Source organism: Panthera tigris, chromosome B1 (assembly GCF_018350195.1).
Source record: "Panthera tigris isolate Pti1 chromosome B1, P.tigris_Pti1_mat1.1, whole genome shotgun sequence".
Classification (NCBI taxonomy): Eukaryota; Metazoa; Chordata; class Mammalia; order Carnivora; family Felidae; genus Panthera; species Panthera tigris.
Window position 1 is genome coordinate 147,190,882 of NC_056663.1, and position 19,738 is coordinate 147,210,619.

At 37.8% G+C, this 19,738-nt stretch overlaps 1 protein-coding gene across 2 annotated transcripts in view; it reads right to left on the reverse strand.

Moving 5' to 3' along the window:
- DCK (deoxycytidine kinase) overlaps nucleotides 1-19,492 on the reverse strand; it is a 45,202-nt gene extending 25,710 nt beyond the window's left edge. For both annotated transcript variants that reach the window (XR_006216957.1, XM_007086927.3), the window contains exons 1-2: nucleotides 19,193-19,492; nucleotides 13,431-13,546 (exon numbers count right to left, since the gene is read on the reverse strand). Coding sequence is in view for 1 of the 2 variants with exons in the window: in XM_007086927.3 (XP_007086989.1) it covers nucleotides 13,431-13,546; nucleotides 19,193-19,310 (234 nt within the window). In the remaining variant the exon portion in view is untranslated. The remainder of the gene's footprint in view (nucleotides 1-13,430; nucleotides 13,547-19,192) is intronic.
- Between the last annotated feature and the right edge of the window lie 246 nt (nucleotides 19,493-19,738).

The following is a 19,738-nucleotide window of genomic DNA, read 5'->3' on the forward strand; positions in this document are numbered from 1 at the left end:
ATATATTTAGTTAAATAAAGTAACATTAGCTTTTATTTTATTTATTTTTTTTTTTTTAATTTTTTTTTTTCAACGTTTTTTAATTTATTTTTGGGACAGAGAGAGACATAGCATGAACGGGGGAGGGGCAGAGAGAGAGGGAGACACAGAATCGGAAACAGGCTCCAGGCTCCGAGCCATCAGCCCAGAGCCTGACGCGGGGCTCGAACTCACGGACCGTGAAATCGTGACCTGGCTGAAGTCGGACGCTTAACCGACTGCGCCACCCAGGCGCCCCAACATTAGCTTTTAAATGAAGTTGTCTTGGAGCACCTGGGTGGCTCAGTTGGTTAAGTGTCTGACTTCAGCTCAGGTCACGATCTCATGGTTGGCGGGTTTGGGCCCCACGTTGGGCTCTATGCTGACAGCTCAGAGCCTGGAGCCTGCTTCCAATTCTATGTCTCCCTCTCTCCACCCTTCCCTCGTTTGTGCTGTCTCTCAAAAATAAATAAATGTTAAAAAAAAATTTTAATAAAATAAAATAAACGATGGGGGCACCTGGGTGGCTCAGTCGGTTAAGCGTTGGACTTCGGCTCAGGTCATGACCTCACAGTTCATGGGTTCGGGCCCCACATCAGGCTCTGGGCTAACAGCTCAGAGCCTGGAGCCTGCTTCAGATTCTTTGTCTCTCCCTCTCTCTCTCTGCTCCTTCTCAGCTCACATTCTGCCTCTCTCTCTCTCTCTCCAAAATAAATAAACGTCAAAAAAAATTTTTTTAAATGAATAAATGATATTGTTTTATATCTTAAAATAATTAAGAATTCACAGGATTAATCTGTTCAATAAGCAATTTACTGCCTAAAAACTTCCCATATATAGTATCTACTTCAAATGTCTCTATTAAATAATGTGACAATATAGTCACATATTCTGTGTAATAAGTATAAATAATATAGAAAAATGCCCAATTAAATTCCTAATTTTAAATTATCATAAAAATCGAACCTCATTAATATAATCAGTGAATTTGAAAAATACCTATCAGGGTTATTTCAAAGTCTAGTGCTCTCTGGAGAAAATAAAATTGAGCCAACTACTTGACAAGTGATTTAAATGGTGAATTTGTGTAGGCCACCTTTCCTTGTGCCTAAGGAAAAAAGGCAAATAAAGCCTTGAAATTACTGTGTAGCTAATCTAGCTATAGTTAACTAAAATGAACAAGAGACTGACAGAACTAGATATGATCAGAAAAGAGATGAAACAAGATCCTAAAGAATATGTATATGTAGACTTGTTAACACCAATTCCATGAGAATCAACTAAAATTAGAAAAAGAACATTTAGATCCAAATTTTAAGGTGTGATTTTGTTCCATAATCAATGAACATTCACAGCTTAAATAAGTTTTCAAAAATGTTAAATAAATTCACACTGATAAAGGTAAATGTACTTTTGACATAACCTTAAACTTTGGAGTGAAGGCAATCACACATTTCCACATAATACTCTGTGATCATAATTACAAATCAAATGCTGGATAGATTTAGTCATGACTTGACCCAACAGATAAAATTCTTGTTTTTGCAAATTGTTAACTCAATTTCTAAATGGGATTACTTCACTCCTACTCAAGCTTTTGACAAAAACATGTATGAATATGCCATTCTGTAACTATAAATTTTAAAATTCTTCTCAACTATTTGATCTCTGGAAGCAGTAAAATTACTAACTGCTCTTACAAAATATCACAAAAGTTTACTACTAAAACGTTTCAATGCTTTGCTCAGATCTCTGGCCTAGCACCTACTCTGCACAAAGTACTATGTGTTTAAATAATTAAATAGGCAAGGTCATCTTAGGTCCCTTCTGGTATTCCTCTCACACTTAAAAACTCCCAATACCTAGGTAGTATCTATTTGCTAATCTCTCTCCAGCCACAGTCTCCACTAAAATACGCTATATAGGGGCACCTGGGCAGCTCAGTTGGTTAAGCGTCCGACTCTTGATTTCAGTTCAGGTCATGATCTCACGGTTCAGAGCATCGAGCCCTGCATCAGGCTCTGCGCTGACAGATTCCCCTTCTCTCCCTCTCTCTACCCTTCCCCTGCTCATGCTCTCGCCCTCTCAAAATAAATAAATAAACTTAAAAAAATAAAATATTCTATATAATCACATTTTGTTATTAGATTTTTATATAGTCGGATTAAGGTAGATTACATGAAGGGATATCTAATTCAATAACTTGGTATTCTAAATGAATCTCTAATTTGTAAAATACATAGGAAATAGTTTTGAGCATCCGAGGACCACTACTATAGTCAAAGTCAGTAAACCCTACCTTTCCTTGCTTTCCATATCAAAATAAGAGAATGAAGAGAAAGAAGCAACTGAAAATTCTTCCTTTTAGTGACAATATTCTTTGTTTCACAGTCATAGAATACATTAGAATACTATAATATTAGAATTGTCAGGTTAAGAAAGAAAAAATAGGGGCACCTGGGTGACTCAGTCAGTTAAGAATCTGATTTTGGTTGAGGTCATGATCTCAGTTTGTGAGTTTGAGCCCCAGTGGGGCTCTGTGCTGACAGCTCAGAGCCTGGATGGAGCCTTCTTCACGTTCTGTGTCTCCCTCTCTCTCTGCCCTCTCCTGCTGTCTCTCTCCCAAAACCAAATAAACATTAAAAAAAAATTTTAAAGAGAAAAGAAAACCCAGGACCTCCAGTTAAATTTGAACTTCAGATAAACAACAAATAATATTTTAGTACAAGAATCTCCCAAATATTGCACGTATTTTAATACAATACCTTACCTTACTATATAGTCTTTCCAACACAATGGACTTTCATTTTTGTTTTTTATTTAATTCTTACACAAGCTTGATTTTTCCTATTATCATTCCCATTTTACTGATAAAGAAAAGTTTAGAACAACTAAAGTGCTAAGATTACACAGCTAACTAGTAGCAGAATTAGGGCTTACATTCAGATTATATGTAAAATTTTATTGCAATAGCATTTAATGTAACTGAATTTCACCTACAATCTTATTACTAAGCATATCCTTCCCTTTTTAAACAGTTAAGCCCCATCCCATTTTAGGAAGGAAAATAAAACCAATTCCAATTTTATCTATAAGGAAAAGGGCAATCCCACATACCTTGGGGTAGGTCAGTCACTCTCACTTCCCTCTCTCTAAATTCCAGTGACTCAACAGTAATCCTTAAAAGGATCTACACATGCCAAATCAAACTTATAAACCTAATGCTTCCATTTACAGGAACCGTATCCCACTATTATTAGTTCAACTGCAACTGCTTTAGCAAAGAAGAGCTTTTATTCATAGCCCAGAGAAGCAGAAGCCAAAACATCCTAGGAGACAAGTCCTCCCTTTGTGGACTAGGAGTGATCATTTCCCTGTCAGAAAAAAAAAGACTGAGCTCTGCCCTAACAGTTGACTATCTTGAATACTATTGTTTTCAGAAGAAAGATACTTTAATCCACCACATGCACTGTAGGATCAAATATTTATAGTCCCAGACCAAAGGAATAAATAAGGAGCTGCTTTCATAAGTCCTTATGGTTAAGGGCAAAGGATGCTTCCTCAGTCTTTTCTGTAATATCAAGCTATATGAAGGTTCTCCAAAAAGTTGTATAAAGTCTTTAATCTTATATACTAACTTTTAAGAAATAAAATATAATTCCTGTTCTCAATTCTAGTCCAAATAAACACCCCTGAACACTTCCTAGAAGTTCATGCTCAAAGTAGGTGGTTTTTCTCTGGGGGGAAAAAATCCACCAAGTGTAAATATTGACCTCAAAGTTTCAGTTAAGAACTAAAAACCACACAAACACATGGCACTTTGAGGCAGAATTTAAATTACATACCGCAAACCACATAATTAACTGAATCTTCTTCCCAAAATTGAAAAAAAAAGCATAAAATAGCAAGAAGTTAACTGTCAACAATAAGTCTGTTTAGAAAATACTCTTAGCACATCATCAACTGAAATAAGGGTGTAGTTAGCTGCCTTCCCAAACTGCTTAAAGAATAAATTTATTTTTATTAAATTTCATTAAAAAGGCTTTGTTAACTTAATTATAAACTGACTTTCCACTTATTCAGCATCCCCCAGGGAAAAAAAAAATGTTTCATACAAATGAATCTTTTCAGCTAAATGAAGTTTATCAATTTAACCATGTTTTTTATGTATTATTTTTATAGGGAGAAGACATTAGTATATATTTTATTTTTGTACCCTCAAAAGGATAGCATTTCAAAAACTACTCAGTAATAGACATTACTCTTAAACAACTTTATAAATACCAACTGCTGGATTTATAAAAGAAGTTAGCAATAAAGAACAAGTTTCCATTGAACACATAAAATACTAGGCACAAACTGTAGAAACTGCTATTCAATCTTACACTAAACGAGACCAAATTGGTATTACTTTTTAGTTCTTATCTAGTTTTCAGTTTATTTCCTCCTTTGATGTCAGGTCAGTGACATGACCATCTTTTAACAGTCCCTCCCTTGACAATCCTTCTAATCAGAAAATAAGTTTATCAGATTGTGTCAAAAGTATTAAGTAAATACTCTTTGAATAAGCCACATTAATTTTACTGCATAATTTTGTGACCTCCATTTGGTCCACTCAGATGATTGGTTTCCTTCCTTATTCTCAGCTTATTTGTGTGTGCCTTATCAACTGTTACAAACATTCCCTCTTAGGGCGCCTGTGTGGCTCAGTTGGTTGAGTGTCCACCTCTTGATTTCAGCTTAGGTCATGATCTCACAATTCGTGATAGAGGCCCTCGTTGGACTCTGTGCTGACAGCACAGAGCCTGCTTGGGATTCTCTCTCCCTCTGTCCCTAACCACACCCCCTCAAAATAAATAAACCTAAAAAAAAAAAAAAAAATTCCTCTTAAAAGAAAAGGTAGTTAAATTTGTGTTTTTAAAGCACACTTTCATCATGTATTGTCATTCAGGTTTGGCAGACATAAAATAATTTGGTAAACTTTTGACCAATCAACAAGCATTTTCTCTTAACCAAACTTTCTCTACCTTTCTTGTATGTCAGCTACTCCTTCAGAGAGGGTCTATGAGTAGACCAAAAAAATAAGTATATACCTACAATGAGGGAAAAAAAACAAAAAACAAACAAACCTCTCCAACAAAACAGAAATATCAGGTCACATTACATTTCTTTGAGTACTGACACCAGCTTTTAGGCACACTTCCCCAGTTCTTCAGAAAGGTGGCAGATGATTGTAGTTGTTTATTTTAAAGCAAATGAACTTCAAAAATAGTTTCAGGGGGGAAAAAGTGACATAGAGTAATGAAGAAATAAAAAAATAATAAAGTGAAAGAGTCTCTAGGCTTTCTCCCTTTGTACATTAAATTAACCAGAAAAATAATTTAGTATCAACTTTTCATGAGTTACAGTTGATTTCATGATTGGTGCTGGTATTTATTTAGAAGCAAAGTAGACTCCCTGCTTAATCCTAACATATTATTTTTTTTTTAACATATATTTATTTTGAGAGAGAGTGTGTGCTTGTACTGGCCAGAGCAGGGGAGGGGCAGAGACAGAAGGAGAGAGAATCCCAAGTAGGCTCCGCACTGTCAGGGCAGAGCCTGGGGGGCTCAAACTCACAAACCCTGAGATCATGACCTGAGGCAAAGTCAAGAGTTGGGCGCTTAACCAACTAAGCCACCCAGGCGTCCCCTAACATATCATTTAAAGAAGTGTCTTCACTTTGCTAAAGGAATTACATATATTTGGTGCTAATGAAGAGGAGCAGGGTGGGAGTGGTATCCATGTATATATGGAATTCTCTGCAGTATAAATAGTAATTCAAAACACAAAATTTAATTCTTGGATTAGTATGCTCTATTCCTGGTTACATTGTCCCTGGCATGTTTTTAGAAAACGAATGTGCTTAGGAATGTGAGCCAAAGGGCATATTTAAGTTTTCTAAGAGTTTAGTTTTTAGAACTGAGAAGTAGAAAATAGAGAACATCTGTTGAAGACCTCTTCCACATAAATGAATTAAACTTGGCACCGTGGGGTTTCAGTTACATTAAAAAATAAACTTAAGGTGTTCCTATCTTGAAACGTGTGTGTGGCAGACACTGCTATGTGTCCCCTAAATCCAAGTTGTTTTTCTCTTGGACACAAACTAGGCTTTATTGACCAGCCTCCCTTGTAATTGAGTGTGGCTATGTAACTCCATTCCAGCCAATGGAAGTAGGGCAGAAACGATGTATACCATTTCCAGGTTTCACTCTAAAAACCTCTGGAATGTGATGCTTTTCTCTCCAGCAGCTAGAGGAAGCAAAGAACACCAAGACCCTAGAGCAGAGGCTCTCAAATTCAGCTCCAGGGGTAACAAAGTATGGTCCCCATAACAGCAACAGCACCATCACTTGAGAACTTGTGAGAAATGCAAATTTTCAGCACCAACCCCACAGCAGACCTAATAAATCAAAAACTGGGGGTAGGGCCCAAATGTGTGTTTTAAGTCTTCCAGGTCATTCTAATAAACACTAAAATTTGAAGCATGGTTCTAGAGGTTGGATGAGTCACAATTTAGAAAGGGCCTGGGTCCCTGAGTCACAGCATGGCATGGCATCCACCAAATGCCATTTGCACTATTCTCTGAGAAATAAAATTTTATTATTTTGAACTACAGGGTTTTAAGAGCTTATCATAGCACCAAGTATTACCTTAAGTCTACCTGATACACTTAATAAAATTTATTAGAAGTGAACTTGGTTCATTTGAAAAACACTTAGGATAGATTTGCTATGCACAGAAATAACAAAAATAGGTTACGTATGTAAAATTAAATGGGCTTATTACATACTGAGAAGTTTGAAACTTTTCCTGGAGAACTTGGAGGACAATATGCTATGTGACATAAGCCAATCACAAAAGGACAAATACTGTATGATTTCCAATTATACAGGGTATCTAACGTAGTCAAATTTGGGGGCACCTGGCTGGCTCAGTCAGTGGACCCTGTGACTCTTGATCTTAGGTTTGTGGGTTCGAGCCCCATGTTAGGTGTAGAGACAACTTAAAAATAAAATCTTTAATAAAATAAACAAAATCTTAAAAAAATAAAACAAACCAACAAACAGTCAAATTCATAGCTAGCTATAAAAGAACAAAATGGCAATTCCTAGGGGTTGAAGGAAGGGGGCAAAGGAGAGTTGTTTCATGAAATAGCTATAGTTCTTGAAGATGAAAAGGTTCTAGAGATATTTTACAACAATGTAAATACCCTCAACACTACTGAACTGTACATTTAAAAATGGTTAAGATGGGGCACCTGGGTCGCTCAGCTGGTTGAGCATTCGACTTTGGCTCAGGTCATGATCTCCTGGTTTGTGAGTTTGAGCCCTGCATCAGGCTCTCTGTTGTCAGCACAGAGCTGGCTTAGGATTCTCTGTACCCACCCTCTTCCTGCACCTCCCCCGCTCATTCTCTTTCTCTCAAAAATAAACATAATAAATAAATAAAATAGTTAAGATGGTAAAATTTATGCTATGTGTTTTTGATCACAATACAAATATTAACCACACACAAAAAAACTACACATCTCCTTTTATTTGGATTTTCCAATAAATGTAATCCCTCTTACCCAAAGTCTACTACATGAAAATAATTCAGAGAACCAATCCTAACTCATCACCTACTGATAAAAATAATAATCAGCTAGTTGCTCTAAAAATACAAATGTTTAAATTAAAACTAAATAAAAAGTCTGTAGTAGAATTTTACAGCTTTGAAGGTGTTAGTTGTTGTCTGAGTTCAACTTTGAACCAAATTAGAAAATAAGCCAGGATATCATTTTCTAGTTTTTCAGAGGGGCTGGGAGTCAGCCCATACAAAATGCTTTCTTTTGATTCTATGCATTAAGTTTTTAACACCACAAATTGCTGGGTTTCTTGCATGCAACTATGGAGTCAAGCACAAAATTATTAAAAATTTATCTAAAAAAACACTGTGTATCATCTTTACCATATTGAGTGTAATTTTATCTGTTTTCCCCCCTCTGAAAAAGGACCCAGATAAAAAATGTGAATGGGTTAAGGTCAAATTATATTATGTAAAAGTTGACAGAACGTCTCTAGAAAGCAGCTTAGCTATATTTATTTTTAAAAGTCTATATCCTTGGGCCTACTTAATTTCACTTTTGGAAATTTGTCTTAAAGAAATAATCTAGAATACAGATTTAACCACAAAGATGTTTATCACATTACTAAGCAAATGGGCTATTGTTTCACTATTACTAGGCATTTATATTATGTAAATACTAGTACATGCACACAATAAATTAGGCTGCCCTTAGAATTGTTTACAGTAAACTTTTAATGACATTTTTAATTGCCTTTGATATAAACATTATGGGAGGAAAAAAGAAAAGTACAAAATTATATACTGCTGTGCCAAGTAAGATCTCTAGTTTTCTCCGGGTAATAAGGCTACAGGTAAGCTTTATTTTCTTCCTTTGGTAATCTATGATATTTTAAGTTCAAACAATGAACATGTATTACTGTATAACATTTTTTTTTTAAATTATGTAGCTCCCCAAGTGCCAAAACTGGATATAGTAAATTATTATCTCAACTGTATATAAGATACATACAGGGTAGTGGGATTATGGATCACTTTTACTCATATCTTTAATTCTGTAACTCACTTCATGATAGAATACTTTATTATTTTGCAGAAAGCACAACTTATTGTCAAGATAAGTGAAAACCAGAAATATCAAGTAAAGATACAAAATCATTAATCTTTTAACTCTAACTGAACTTTGTAAACATTGCAAAAGAGGTGAATTAAGTTCAACCAAAAAAGATCAGAATCGACCAAATAAGATAATCGTAACATAGCCAACAAAAGTTATCAAGTGATCTCAGAAGGTATGAATAGAAGTACTTTACCAAGCATACCTAATTAATTTTCAAGAATGACTTATCAAAAAATGCTGTTATTTGAAAAACAGGTATCCCCTAAGACTTCATCTCGATAAGAAAAACATGACAGAGCAGAGATATGTCCCTAACAGTTTGTCCAACTCAAAAATAAGTTAAAAGAAAGCAATTAAATCAAAGCTTTGGGCTGAAATAATATAAACCACCAAATAAGTGATTATTTGAAATAAACCTTCAATTTAAAGATTGAAAATCATCCGAGTGGTACCTTTAAAAATAATCTTATCAAGGGGAGGGAGGAAGAGGGGAGACAACATAATCTCTTTAGGTACTTTGCCTCATTATTTTGGTAAAATTGGTGCAGCTTATCAACAGTATAGCAACATTTCAGCCACTAGATGGCAGGTAAAAAAATAAAACAGCTAAAAAAAAGCATGCACAGCATGCAGGTGCAAATTAAGTTACTGACTAGGGGAAGAGATCAAAGGTACCAATAACCCAACTCTTCCAACTCTACAGCAACTGTCAAGAAGTGTGATTAAATGGAGAACATCCAAAGTAGGACTGGCCTTGTCCGGGATGGTTTCTAAAGACAGTCTACTTCTCAATATTGACAGCCTTCTAAGAAAACAGATTTGGACAGTTGGTGATCCATACTTTAATACCAAGAAATAGATCAGAAATGGGTCTGGAGAAGAAAGGCTCCAAGATGATGGAAGAAAATCCCATTTCTTGAGTTTAGTAGAGGTCCAGGATAAAAGAAGAAAATATCCAAAGACAGGGAACCCATACACCACTATCCTCACATTCCACAACCTTAACCCCAAAATACTATCCCCACCCTGTCCGAAATGCCACCTAGAAGTACCAAGCACTAAGAACATAAATAGACCCCAATACACGTACAAATATAAAGCAATCCTCCAAGAATGTGCACCAAAACTCAATTAAGGTAATCAAATTGTAACATCATGGAGACATGACTAGATTATAGTAAACTGTATGACGAAACTATTTGTTAATAATATTAGGATTATTGACGTAGTAGTTATAAAGGTCAATTTGGAATTTTGACTTTAGTACATGGGGAGAAAGTGCCCCTGCCCATAAACATGAGTATCAATCAGATCCATGAAACCAAGTCTTAAAATAGAGACAGATGCAATTGATGTCTGATGACATCAATTAGGATAATATAACTAATTACCCTGGGCTCTGATTCTAAGCTTTTTTAAAAAATTTTTTAATGTTTTTTTTTATTTTTGAGAGAGAGAGAGAGAGAGGAGAGAGAAAGACAGAGAGTGGAGGGGTGGGGGCAGAGAGAGAAGGAGGCTGCAGGCTCTGAGCTGTCAGCACAGAGCCCAACGGAAGGCTTGAACTCAGACTGAGAGATCATGACCTGAGCCGAAGTCAGGGGCTCAACCGACTGAGCCACTCAGGTGCCCCTGATTCTAAGCTTAATAGACAACCTGCTTACTATAAATCTGCCTTCCTATATATATTACTGCAATGTTTTCAACCTCTCCTCTCCAACATAACTAAAAGGGTCAATAAAATCCCAACACTAACAGTGATTTGCTAGGGCAGTCATTTTTAAGTAGGAGGCATCCCACATATTAAAATTCCCAAGGCACTGTTTGTCATTTTATAAAGCATCTCAAAACTTTGAGATTCTTAAGGGTTCCTTCCACTGGTTGAGAATTATGGGCCTCCATAGAGAACAGAATGACCTCATTCAGTGAATCTGATAATTACACTTCTCCCTACAGATTAAAATTCTGGGTACAGTAGGGGTGGCTGCCTAGGTAGTTCAGTCGGTTGAATGTCCAACTCTTCAATTTGGATTAGGTCATGATCCCAGGATAATGGGATCTCTCTCTCCCTCTGCCCCTCTCCCCTGCTTGCATGTACCCTCTCTCTCTCTAAAATTAAAAAAAAAAAATATTTAATAAACTTTTGGCATTTTGGTGTTTATGTATCAGTTTCTGCACCCCAGGTTAATTATATGCATACTACAAGGGAGAGATAGTTAAAGTGCTAAAGAACCAGTTACACATATTTAAAAGGAGTTGGCAGCTGATGATACTAAAACTAGAATGGGCCTTTAATGGAGGTCAACTAACCCAATCTAGCCTGACATTACTCCAATGAAAGAATCCCTTCTGTATTTCTGACATTGGTTTAATTTGTCTACTTTCTACTAACACCTGAGAATAACTGCACTGATAGCTGACCCCAGAAATGAGGGGAAAAGAGGGGTTGGTAGAACACAGGTCTTTCATTTCTAAAGGTAAGTAAACCTAAGCCAGGCACTTCAGTGAAAAAAGAGGCCACAAGACATACTTTGGGAGATAAAAATGCAGAGTGGACCAAAGACAGAAAACTAAAGGAAAATGACAAAAGGACCTGAACAGGGACTTAACAAAATAAATCCAAACAGCAAATAAATTAATTAAATAAAGGAGCACAATCTCATTAGCAACCAAAGAAATACAAAATTAAAAACATAGAAGACATTAAATACCCAACAGAATGACAAAAATTAGGAAGCTGAATAATACCACTTTGGAAAATAGGCATCACACAAAAACCCCACCAACCAATGATTTTATTTCTTCTTTCTAGAGAAAGTCTTGCATGTGTGCACCAGGTTTCATGTTCATAACAGGGCTGTTTTTACAACAACTAAACTAGAAATCACTAAAAAATTAATCAAAGGCATAGAATGGAAAACCAGTGATGTCTGAATATAATTGAATATTATATGGCAATGAAAACGTACAAACTACAGCTGTATGCAACAAATGAACAAATTTCATAAACTTACTAAGCAAAGAAAGCAAGAGGGAAAAAAACTGCAACCAACTGATTTCATTTATGTAACATTCAAAAACAGAAAACTAAATTTTATTTCTTAGTCATATGTTTGTGGATAATTAAATTACTTTTAGAAAGCAGAAGAATTATTATTGCAAGAGGTATTTTATGTGAGTGATTACCCCTAGCGGTGTTGTTACCCAAGGAAAGGAGATACTGTGACCGGAGGACAAACAGGGAGAATAAGAGTAATATTCTATTTCTTGACCTGGTTGATGGTTAACTTTCAAATTGTTCTTCAAACTATACATAAGTTTCCTATACTTTTCTATAGTTATATCATATGTTAATAAAAAAAATGTTGAAAGAAAAAAACAAATTTACCCACTTTAAAATTCTACTTAAGGATAATCTTACCTTCCCCCCAAAGACCAAACTGAAATATCAATTTCTTAAAACAAAAAATGGAGTCCATGGGGCACCTGGGTGGCTCAGTCGGTTGAGCATCTGACTTTGGCTCAGGTCATGATCTCACAGTTCGTGAGTTAGAGCCCCACACTGGGCTCTCTGCTATCAGCACAGAGCCCACTTCAGATCCTCTGTCTCCCTTTCTCTGCCACTCCTCTGCTCATGCTCGCTCACGTGCTCTCTCTCTCTCTCTCAAAATAAATAAACATTTTTTAAAAAATGGAGTCCTATGGAAAGGAAGTCTCTTCAAGATTCAGTCCTGGATTATTCTAAGGATCAGAATATTCTAAGCACACCCTTACGTTAAAGTTAACTATGCTTGGCAAATAGGTATGTGAGAAAATATTTTTGGTTATTCACAACCATATATCCTCAAATTCTACAGAGCATCCTGCTAATGATTTACATTTTAAATACTCAATTATTATTCCCAGACTCCTCATACCAACAGCTAAACTTTAAACAATAGACATTTTTGTTCAATCCTGTATCCTCAATTCTAACAAAGTAAGTTTCTACCACACATTTCCATTCTGATGATTTCTACTATGCTACTTTCAAGTTCAATTCTCATTTCTTCAGAAACAAAAGTCCTAGCAATCAGATCCCTTTCCTTCGTACACATACAATATAAAAATTTTGCTATAAAAAGTGAAATCTAACTGTTATTCCTTATTTCTTATTTGCAATGTCGAATGGAAAGTGCTGGGAAATTCAAAGTTGTGTCCAGGGTGAAAGTCTGGCAAGAATGAAAAGTAAAACAAGTAAGAGATAAATGCTTCTCTCTAATACATATAAAAGACTCAAAAGATAAACTAATAAAAAAGTTATTGGGTAGTTTTTTTTGTCTTTGTTTTCTGTGTTTGCAAGTTTTTAAACAAAATGTAAAAATCTACTCAAGGAATTTAATTTGCAATTAGATTTTTTGACTTTTTAATTAATTCTTAAAAACTTACAATTCTACTTGGATGCAATGAAGTACATATCTTAACTGCATCGCTCAATGAATGTTTACACACACACACACACACACACACGTACCTCCCCCCACACATACACACATTCATCCATATATGAAGGTGAAGAGACAGACTTAAAGCTAGATTTGAAAATTTTATTGGAAAAGGGAAAACAAACAAAAACCCAAAGGTTAAATACTACTGGTTCTCTAAAGCAAAAAAATTTTACTTTACTTAGTTAATTTTATTTTCATACCTCACAGTCATCTTGTGCACTTTGAACATTGCACCATCTGGCAACAGGTTCAGGAACCACTTCCCAATCCTCACAGACCTGTTTAAGGATATTCACAAATGTTGTCTTCCCTGAAGCTGTTGTGACAGGAAAAGGAAAATTGAAGGAGACTTAGAAAAAAAAAAAAAAATGCCAAAACAGTCATCAGCTTTTACAAAATTTATACTAGCAAACAATATAAAAAAACAAAAATATTCAATTTCCTAAATGTTCTCTTAGATTTGCTTTCTGAAAGGGTCCCTACCCACTTGTATTATGGACATTTGTTTGTTATTGTTTTTAGTTTATCAAAGCCATGGAACAGAAGAATTTTAAACCTGGTGACATTGTAGGCAAGGTGTTACAGCAGAAAAAAAAATCCTAGTCTTAGCCTCACTTTCCTTAACCAAGTAATTAGAGACAACTTTGCAGAAAATAGTTAAAACTATTCTTCCACTTAGTTAGATATGTGATTTTGGGCAAGTTACTGAATCTCTGTGAGCCTGTTTCTTCACAATACAATGGAAATAATAATAATACCCTCTTTATGGAAACCACTGTGATAAACAAGCTATGAGTACAGTGACAATAACAGGCTCTTGCATTTTCAAAATTTTCCTCTCTACTTGCTCTATTTTCTCAGTTTACAAACAGGCTTACGTCCTTCCTATCTAAAACCAACTTAAAAATGGCCAAATGAACTATAAAATCAATATAAAGATGCATCCAAAACCTAGAGCTTTAGAATGAGAAATAATATGATTATATGACACTAATCATATGACACTATATGACATTAAGCCATAGTGTCTAACAGAAATTATAAAAACGTTTTTGCACAGCACCCCTGTAAGCAAGCAGTAGCCATGTTTTTTCTGCTTCACTTTAAAGGTTCTGTGCACTTTATCCAATCCTTAAAAAAAACATGTTGTACTTTGCTTCTCCCTGATCATTCACTAGTTTCTGAGACACCTAGGAGGGAAAATAAAGGAAATAGTTCAGGTATAATCAGGGCATATTATATTCACTACTTTAACATTACCTGGGAATACATTCCATTAAATAGTAGGGAAAGTCTTGATCTAGAATTTAACAGGGTATACCAATACTCCTAATGACCACCACACCCTTTCTATCTTAAGTCACCAAATGCGGTTTATATTAGGCATCTCTGGTCAACATAATGTGTGTGTCTCTCTCCTCTCTCTGTCCATATGTATATAGAATTACACATACACACACACACATAGATCAAAAAATATTAAAAAAGCAGCTTCTAAAAGCTTTTTTTAAAAATTTTTTAATGTTTTTTTTTGAAAGAGCACATGTGTGAAGGGGAGGGGCAGAGAGAGAGGGAGACACAGAATCCAAAGCAGGCTCCAGACTCTGAGCGGTCAGCATGAAGCCTGACCCAGAGCTTGAACTCATGAACCACGAGATCATGACCTGAGCCGAAGTCGGATCCTTAAGTGACTGAGTCACCCAGGCGCTGCAGCTTCTGCAAGCTTACAAGGAAAACTTCCTCATCTTTATAAGCTGGATTCAAAGAGGGCAAAAAGAACTTACCTTTCATGTGAAGAACCATATTCAAACCTAGGACATTATCTAGGCAATAGAAAAGAAGAAAAACCAGAAGAACTTTAAAGGATCACACATAGGGCCAAAACAGGGAGTGGGGACAGGGGTCAGGGCCAATAAGAAGGTAACACAGAACAAAGAACTGCTGAGAAGCAAAACACAAAGTCATATTATTACCACAGGGCAGAAGAAAAACTTTTAAAGATAAACTAGATGATCACTAGATTTAATCACAGGAAAAACACTGGTGACCACAGATTTTGTATGGGGAGAGTAATTACAGGGACTGTAAAGCATTTAGAATGGTAAGCAGAAGCATATATAATGATCACTGGACATTCACTGAGCTAGATGGAGGAAGGAAAGGAAAATATGATGTTCAAAAAGAGGATCCAAGGAATGTACTAAAAAATCAGGCATCACCCAGAGTCTGAAAGCACTTTTTTTTAAATTTGTTTAAGTTTATTTACCTATTTGGAGAGAGACAGAGACAGCACAAGTGGGGGAGGGGCATAGAGAGGGAGAGAGAGAGAGAAACCCAAGCAGACTCTGTGCTGTCAGATGTGGGGCTCGAACTCAGGAAACCTGAGATCATGACCTGAGCTAAAAACAGAGAGTCGGACACTTAACCAACTGAGCCACCCAGGGGCCCAGAATCTGAAAGCACTTAAAGCTAGAGCATTCAGCTTTCTTCTGACACGCCTATAAATAGAAAAATTTCATGTGGTCATACTCTAAAATTTTAAGAGCAAAAACAGTTACTCTTTAAAATTACTTTTAGTTCAAGCAGAGTAACAACAGTTACTGTAGTTCCCAAATTAATCTAGTCCCTTGACTTTTTAACGTTTATTTATTTTTGAGACAGAGAGAGACAGAGCATGAATGGGGGAGGGTCAGAGAGAGAGGGAGACACAGAATCTGAAACAGGCTCCAGGCTCTGAGCTGTCAGCACAGAGCCCAACGCGGGGTTTGAACTCACGGGCCACAAGATCACGACTTGAGCCAAAGTTGGACGCTCAACCGACTGAGCCACCCAGGCGCCCCTCTAGTTCCTTAACTTTTGAGGGGAAAGTAGGGAGCTGAAAAATAAGCTAATTAATAAATTAATATTCTATGAAAGCAAAGGAGAACAAGAACCAAAGACACTGATGTTAATAACTTTAAAAAGTCATGTGGAACCTAACAGAATTACTAATGGCAAACAAGCATTACGATCCAAAAATCATCTGTACAAACTATTAATATGAAAAGAAGCAGGTAAGGCCTCCATAAATCTAACAGAAGGGAGCATTATAGTAACAGAAAACATGAGAAGATGAGTTACTTGAGTATAAACTAAAATGACCAGTTAAAGTTCAAATTCTAGGAATCACAAAATATTCTTCTACACACACATTAGCAATTTGTACGTTTCTACTTATTTGGGACTGGCAAATAAGGTGGAAGGGACAGGAACAGCAGTGCAAGCACATTAACAACAACTAACAAACCTCAGTGTCAGGAAGACAAGACAAGTTGGAACACAACTCATCCAACATCCAAATAGCAAACTGTTATCTTACAGAAACAGAAGCCCAGTGTTACCAGATCTTTAGATACCGTACAAGACACCAAGAATCTAGATGTTCAAAAACAAATCTCAAAAATGTTAAATGCTAGAAATTCATTAAATTTGTTTTTCAAGAGCGCCTGGGTGGCTCAGTGGTTAAGCGTCCGACTCTTGATTTCAGCTCAAGTCATGATCTCACGGTTCATGGGCTCAGTCCACATCAGTTCCATGCTGGTGGTGTGGAGCCTGCTTGGGATTCTCTCTCTGTCCGTCTCTCTCTGCCCCTTCAGTGCATGCCCTTTCTCTCTCTCAAAATAAACAAATAAACTTTAAAAAATAAAATATTTCCAACGTTCTAAAAAAAATTTTCTTAAATAAATTTTTTTTTCAAGTCTATGCCAGCCACTATTGTGCAAATGCAAGGCATCAGTCTGCAACTCTTTCCAGTGTAGGTAATGGAGAAGTCAGAGAAGAATTTTAAGCAGGGGAGTAACACAATTACATTTATATACAGAAAGTCTGCTCTGGAGCTAGGTAAGAGAAGATGGAGATGGGGTGACACATTAGGAAATGATTCAGGTGCTGGGAAGATTAAAGATGCTTAGGGAGATCTAGATATATGTTGCTTAACTGGATTTAAGGAAGGGAAGAGGATTAATTCAGTGTGGTATCTAGGAGATGTTGTTGTTCATTCACAGTTACTTTTGAAATGGCTTTGTTCAACTACTTCCTCCTTTATATATGTTCTTCTTTACCCAAAAAGTGGCTATAAGGACTCACACTAGTAAACGTTCACCTTCAAAGAATTTATCCTAGGAGGAAATGAGAATCTATTATATGGATCTTTTCCACTGGTGCCTTAATACTGGAGCAACGCAACAAGATGTCGTCTTTGAGGGTGTGTTCAGATATTTTCTACTAGGAATACTGTTAAAGGGTCTACTTTGCCTGGTCTTTTTAAAGAAGTACAAGGGCTTTGAATGTGGTAAGAATTCAAAAACATTTGCTGTATGCATGAATGGCCAGTACCCAACTGGGAGCCAAAAAAATTCTATCAGAACAGGAAGTATCAGGCATAGGTTTCCTGTGGTAGGAAATACAGAAGAATGTAAGTTCAGATGTACCTTGTAAAATGATATGCATGGTATAGTCTGCCCTCATCCGGGTTAGGAACAGAAAGGGCACTGGTCTTTGAATCATAAGCCAATGTTTACTTGGAAGTGGGGGAAGGGGTGAGGAGCTCCATGATATTAAGATCATTAAAAACTCTTTCCTTGTACTGGAATGTTTATAGCTATTTTATCCCTAAGCGTTAAAACTGGAAACCTGGGGTTCCAGGTTCACACCTGGGGAAGAGATAAACTGTGGTATATCCATGCAATGGAATACTACTCAGCAATAAAAGAGAACTACAGACACAAGTATAATAGAAGATGGGATTCAGTAGGCAGAAAGGGAGAGGCTAAGTAAGACTTGAAGGTCACTGGGTGGGGAAAAACATATTTTAAAACAATGCTGGGAGTGTCTGACCACAGCAGACTCGCTGAGGTGTAGAGTTCCTCTTAAGAAATGTAACAGACATCACCTACTCCCCTCAGGAATTTGACAAAAGATGTGACTAAAAGTAAGTGGTAGACCTTAGAACATAAGACCCACAAGGAACAGTATGGCCATACATAGATCACCTCCCACACAATGGAAACAAGCCACTCAAAAAGTAATGACTAGGCATTTAGTTACATAACCAATAAGGGTAGAACCTGAGAAGGAACAAAGGGGAAGAACAAGTGGGGGGGGGGGGTGCAACCAGAACCTATAAAACAAGGACTCTTGCCTACAGTGGCTGGGCATTCACTTGCAAATGCCCCCTCTCTGTAAAGAGAGCTTTTCTGCAATTCTTACCTTTCTAATCTTAGATTCTAATAAACTTTTGCCTGCTGCTCATTTTATTCTGTGTCCACCTCTTCATTCTCCCAAGCGGGGAGACAAGGAATCCCGGGTACTGAGCAACATGAAAAAATCTAAAAGCATTATGCTAAATAAAAGAAGGGAGACACAAAAGGCTACATACTCTGACTCCATTTATATGACATTCTGGAAAAAGGCAAAACTTAGAAACCAGATCAGGGGTTGCCAAGACACAGGAATGCAGAGGGAACCGACGACAAAGGAGCACCGGGGAACTTTTTGAGGTGATAAGAATGTACTGAATCTTGACCATGGTGGTAGTAAAACAGCATTATATGTTTGTCATACCTCATAGAAAAGTACACCTAAAAGGATAATTTAATGTATGTAAATTACACCTCTAGAACTAACACAGCCTCAAGATAAAAACAAAAAGCAAAAAGCCCTCCCCTTGCGCGATCCCAACAAAAGGAGGAAACGTGCCCAAAGTGCATCTTTCGAGGCCCCCATGCCCGGGCATGCACCACCGCCTGACCCCCGGGGGCTGCGACGATCCTCGGGCACGGGAGGGAAACAGGGCAGGACAGGGCAAAATGCATTGGGTGGGAAGGGAATTAGAGGCCCTGCCGCATCCACACAGACCCGAAGGAAGCCCTCACTAAGGGGAAGCCCCCCTGCTTGGGGGCCAACATTTCCCGAGGCTCCTTACCAATGTTCCCTTCGATGGCAATCTTCTTGATGCGGACCCCCTCAAAGCCGGTCGCGGGAGACGGGCAGCTCCTCTTAGGTGGGGTGGCCATTCTAGTCTGGTGGTGGCCCGAGTGCATCCAACAGGGAAGGCTAGGAGGCGGCCACAGGTGCGCGCGCTGGGGCTCGCGCCACTGCCGAACGAGACTAGACGCGCAGGCTGAGCTCCCGCCGGCAGCTAGTACCCGGGACCGCGGGTCTTGGGGTTTGATTTTGGCGCGCGGAGGCTGCCGACGGGGGCGGGACTGCGCCGCGACCGCCCGCCAGCGGGGAAGCCACGCCCCCTCCGTCTCCCCAGCTGGCAAAGTCTCTAGCGGCTCCTTGGCCTTGGCCACCGCGGGCGGGGCTCCTGCGTGCGCGCCCAGCACGTCGGGTCACGCAGGAGCACAGGGCGGGACGGCGCGCGCGACGACGCGCCTCTTCCCAGGACCCGGGGGTGGTGGTTCCGGAGGACTAGCGCCGAAGCTGGAGGGCGAGCGAGGGAAGGGGTTGCCACCCGCTCTCGTCA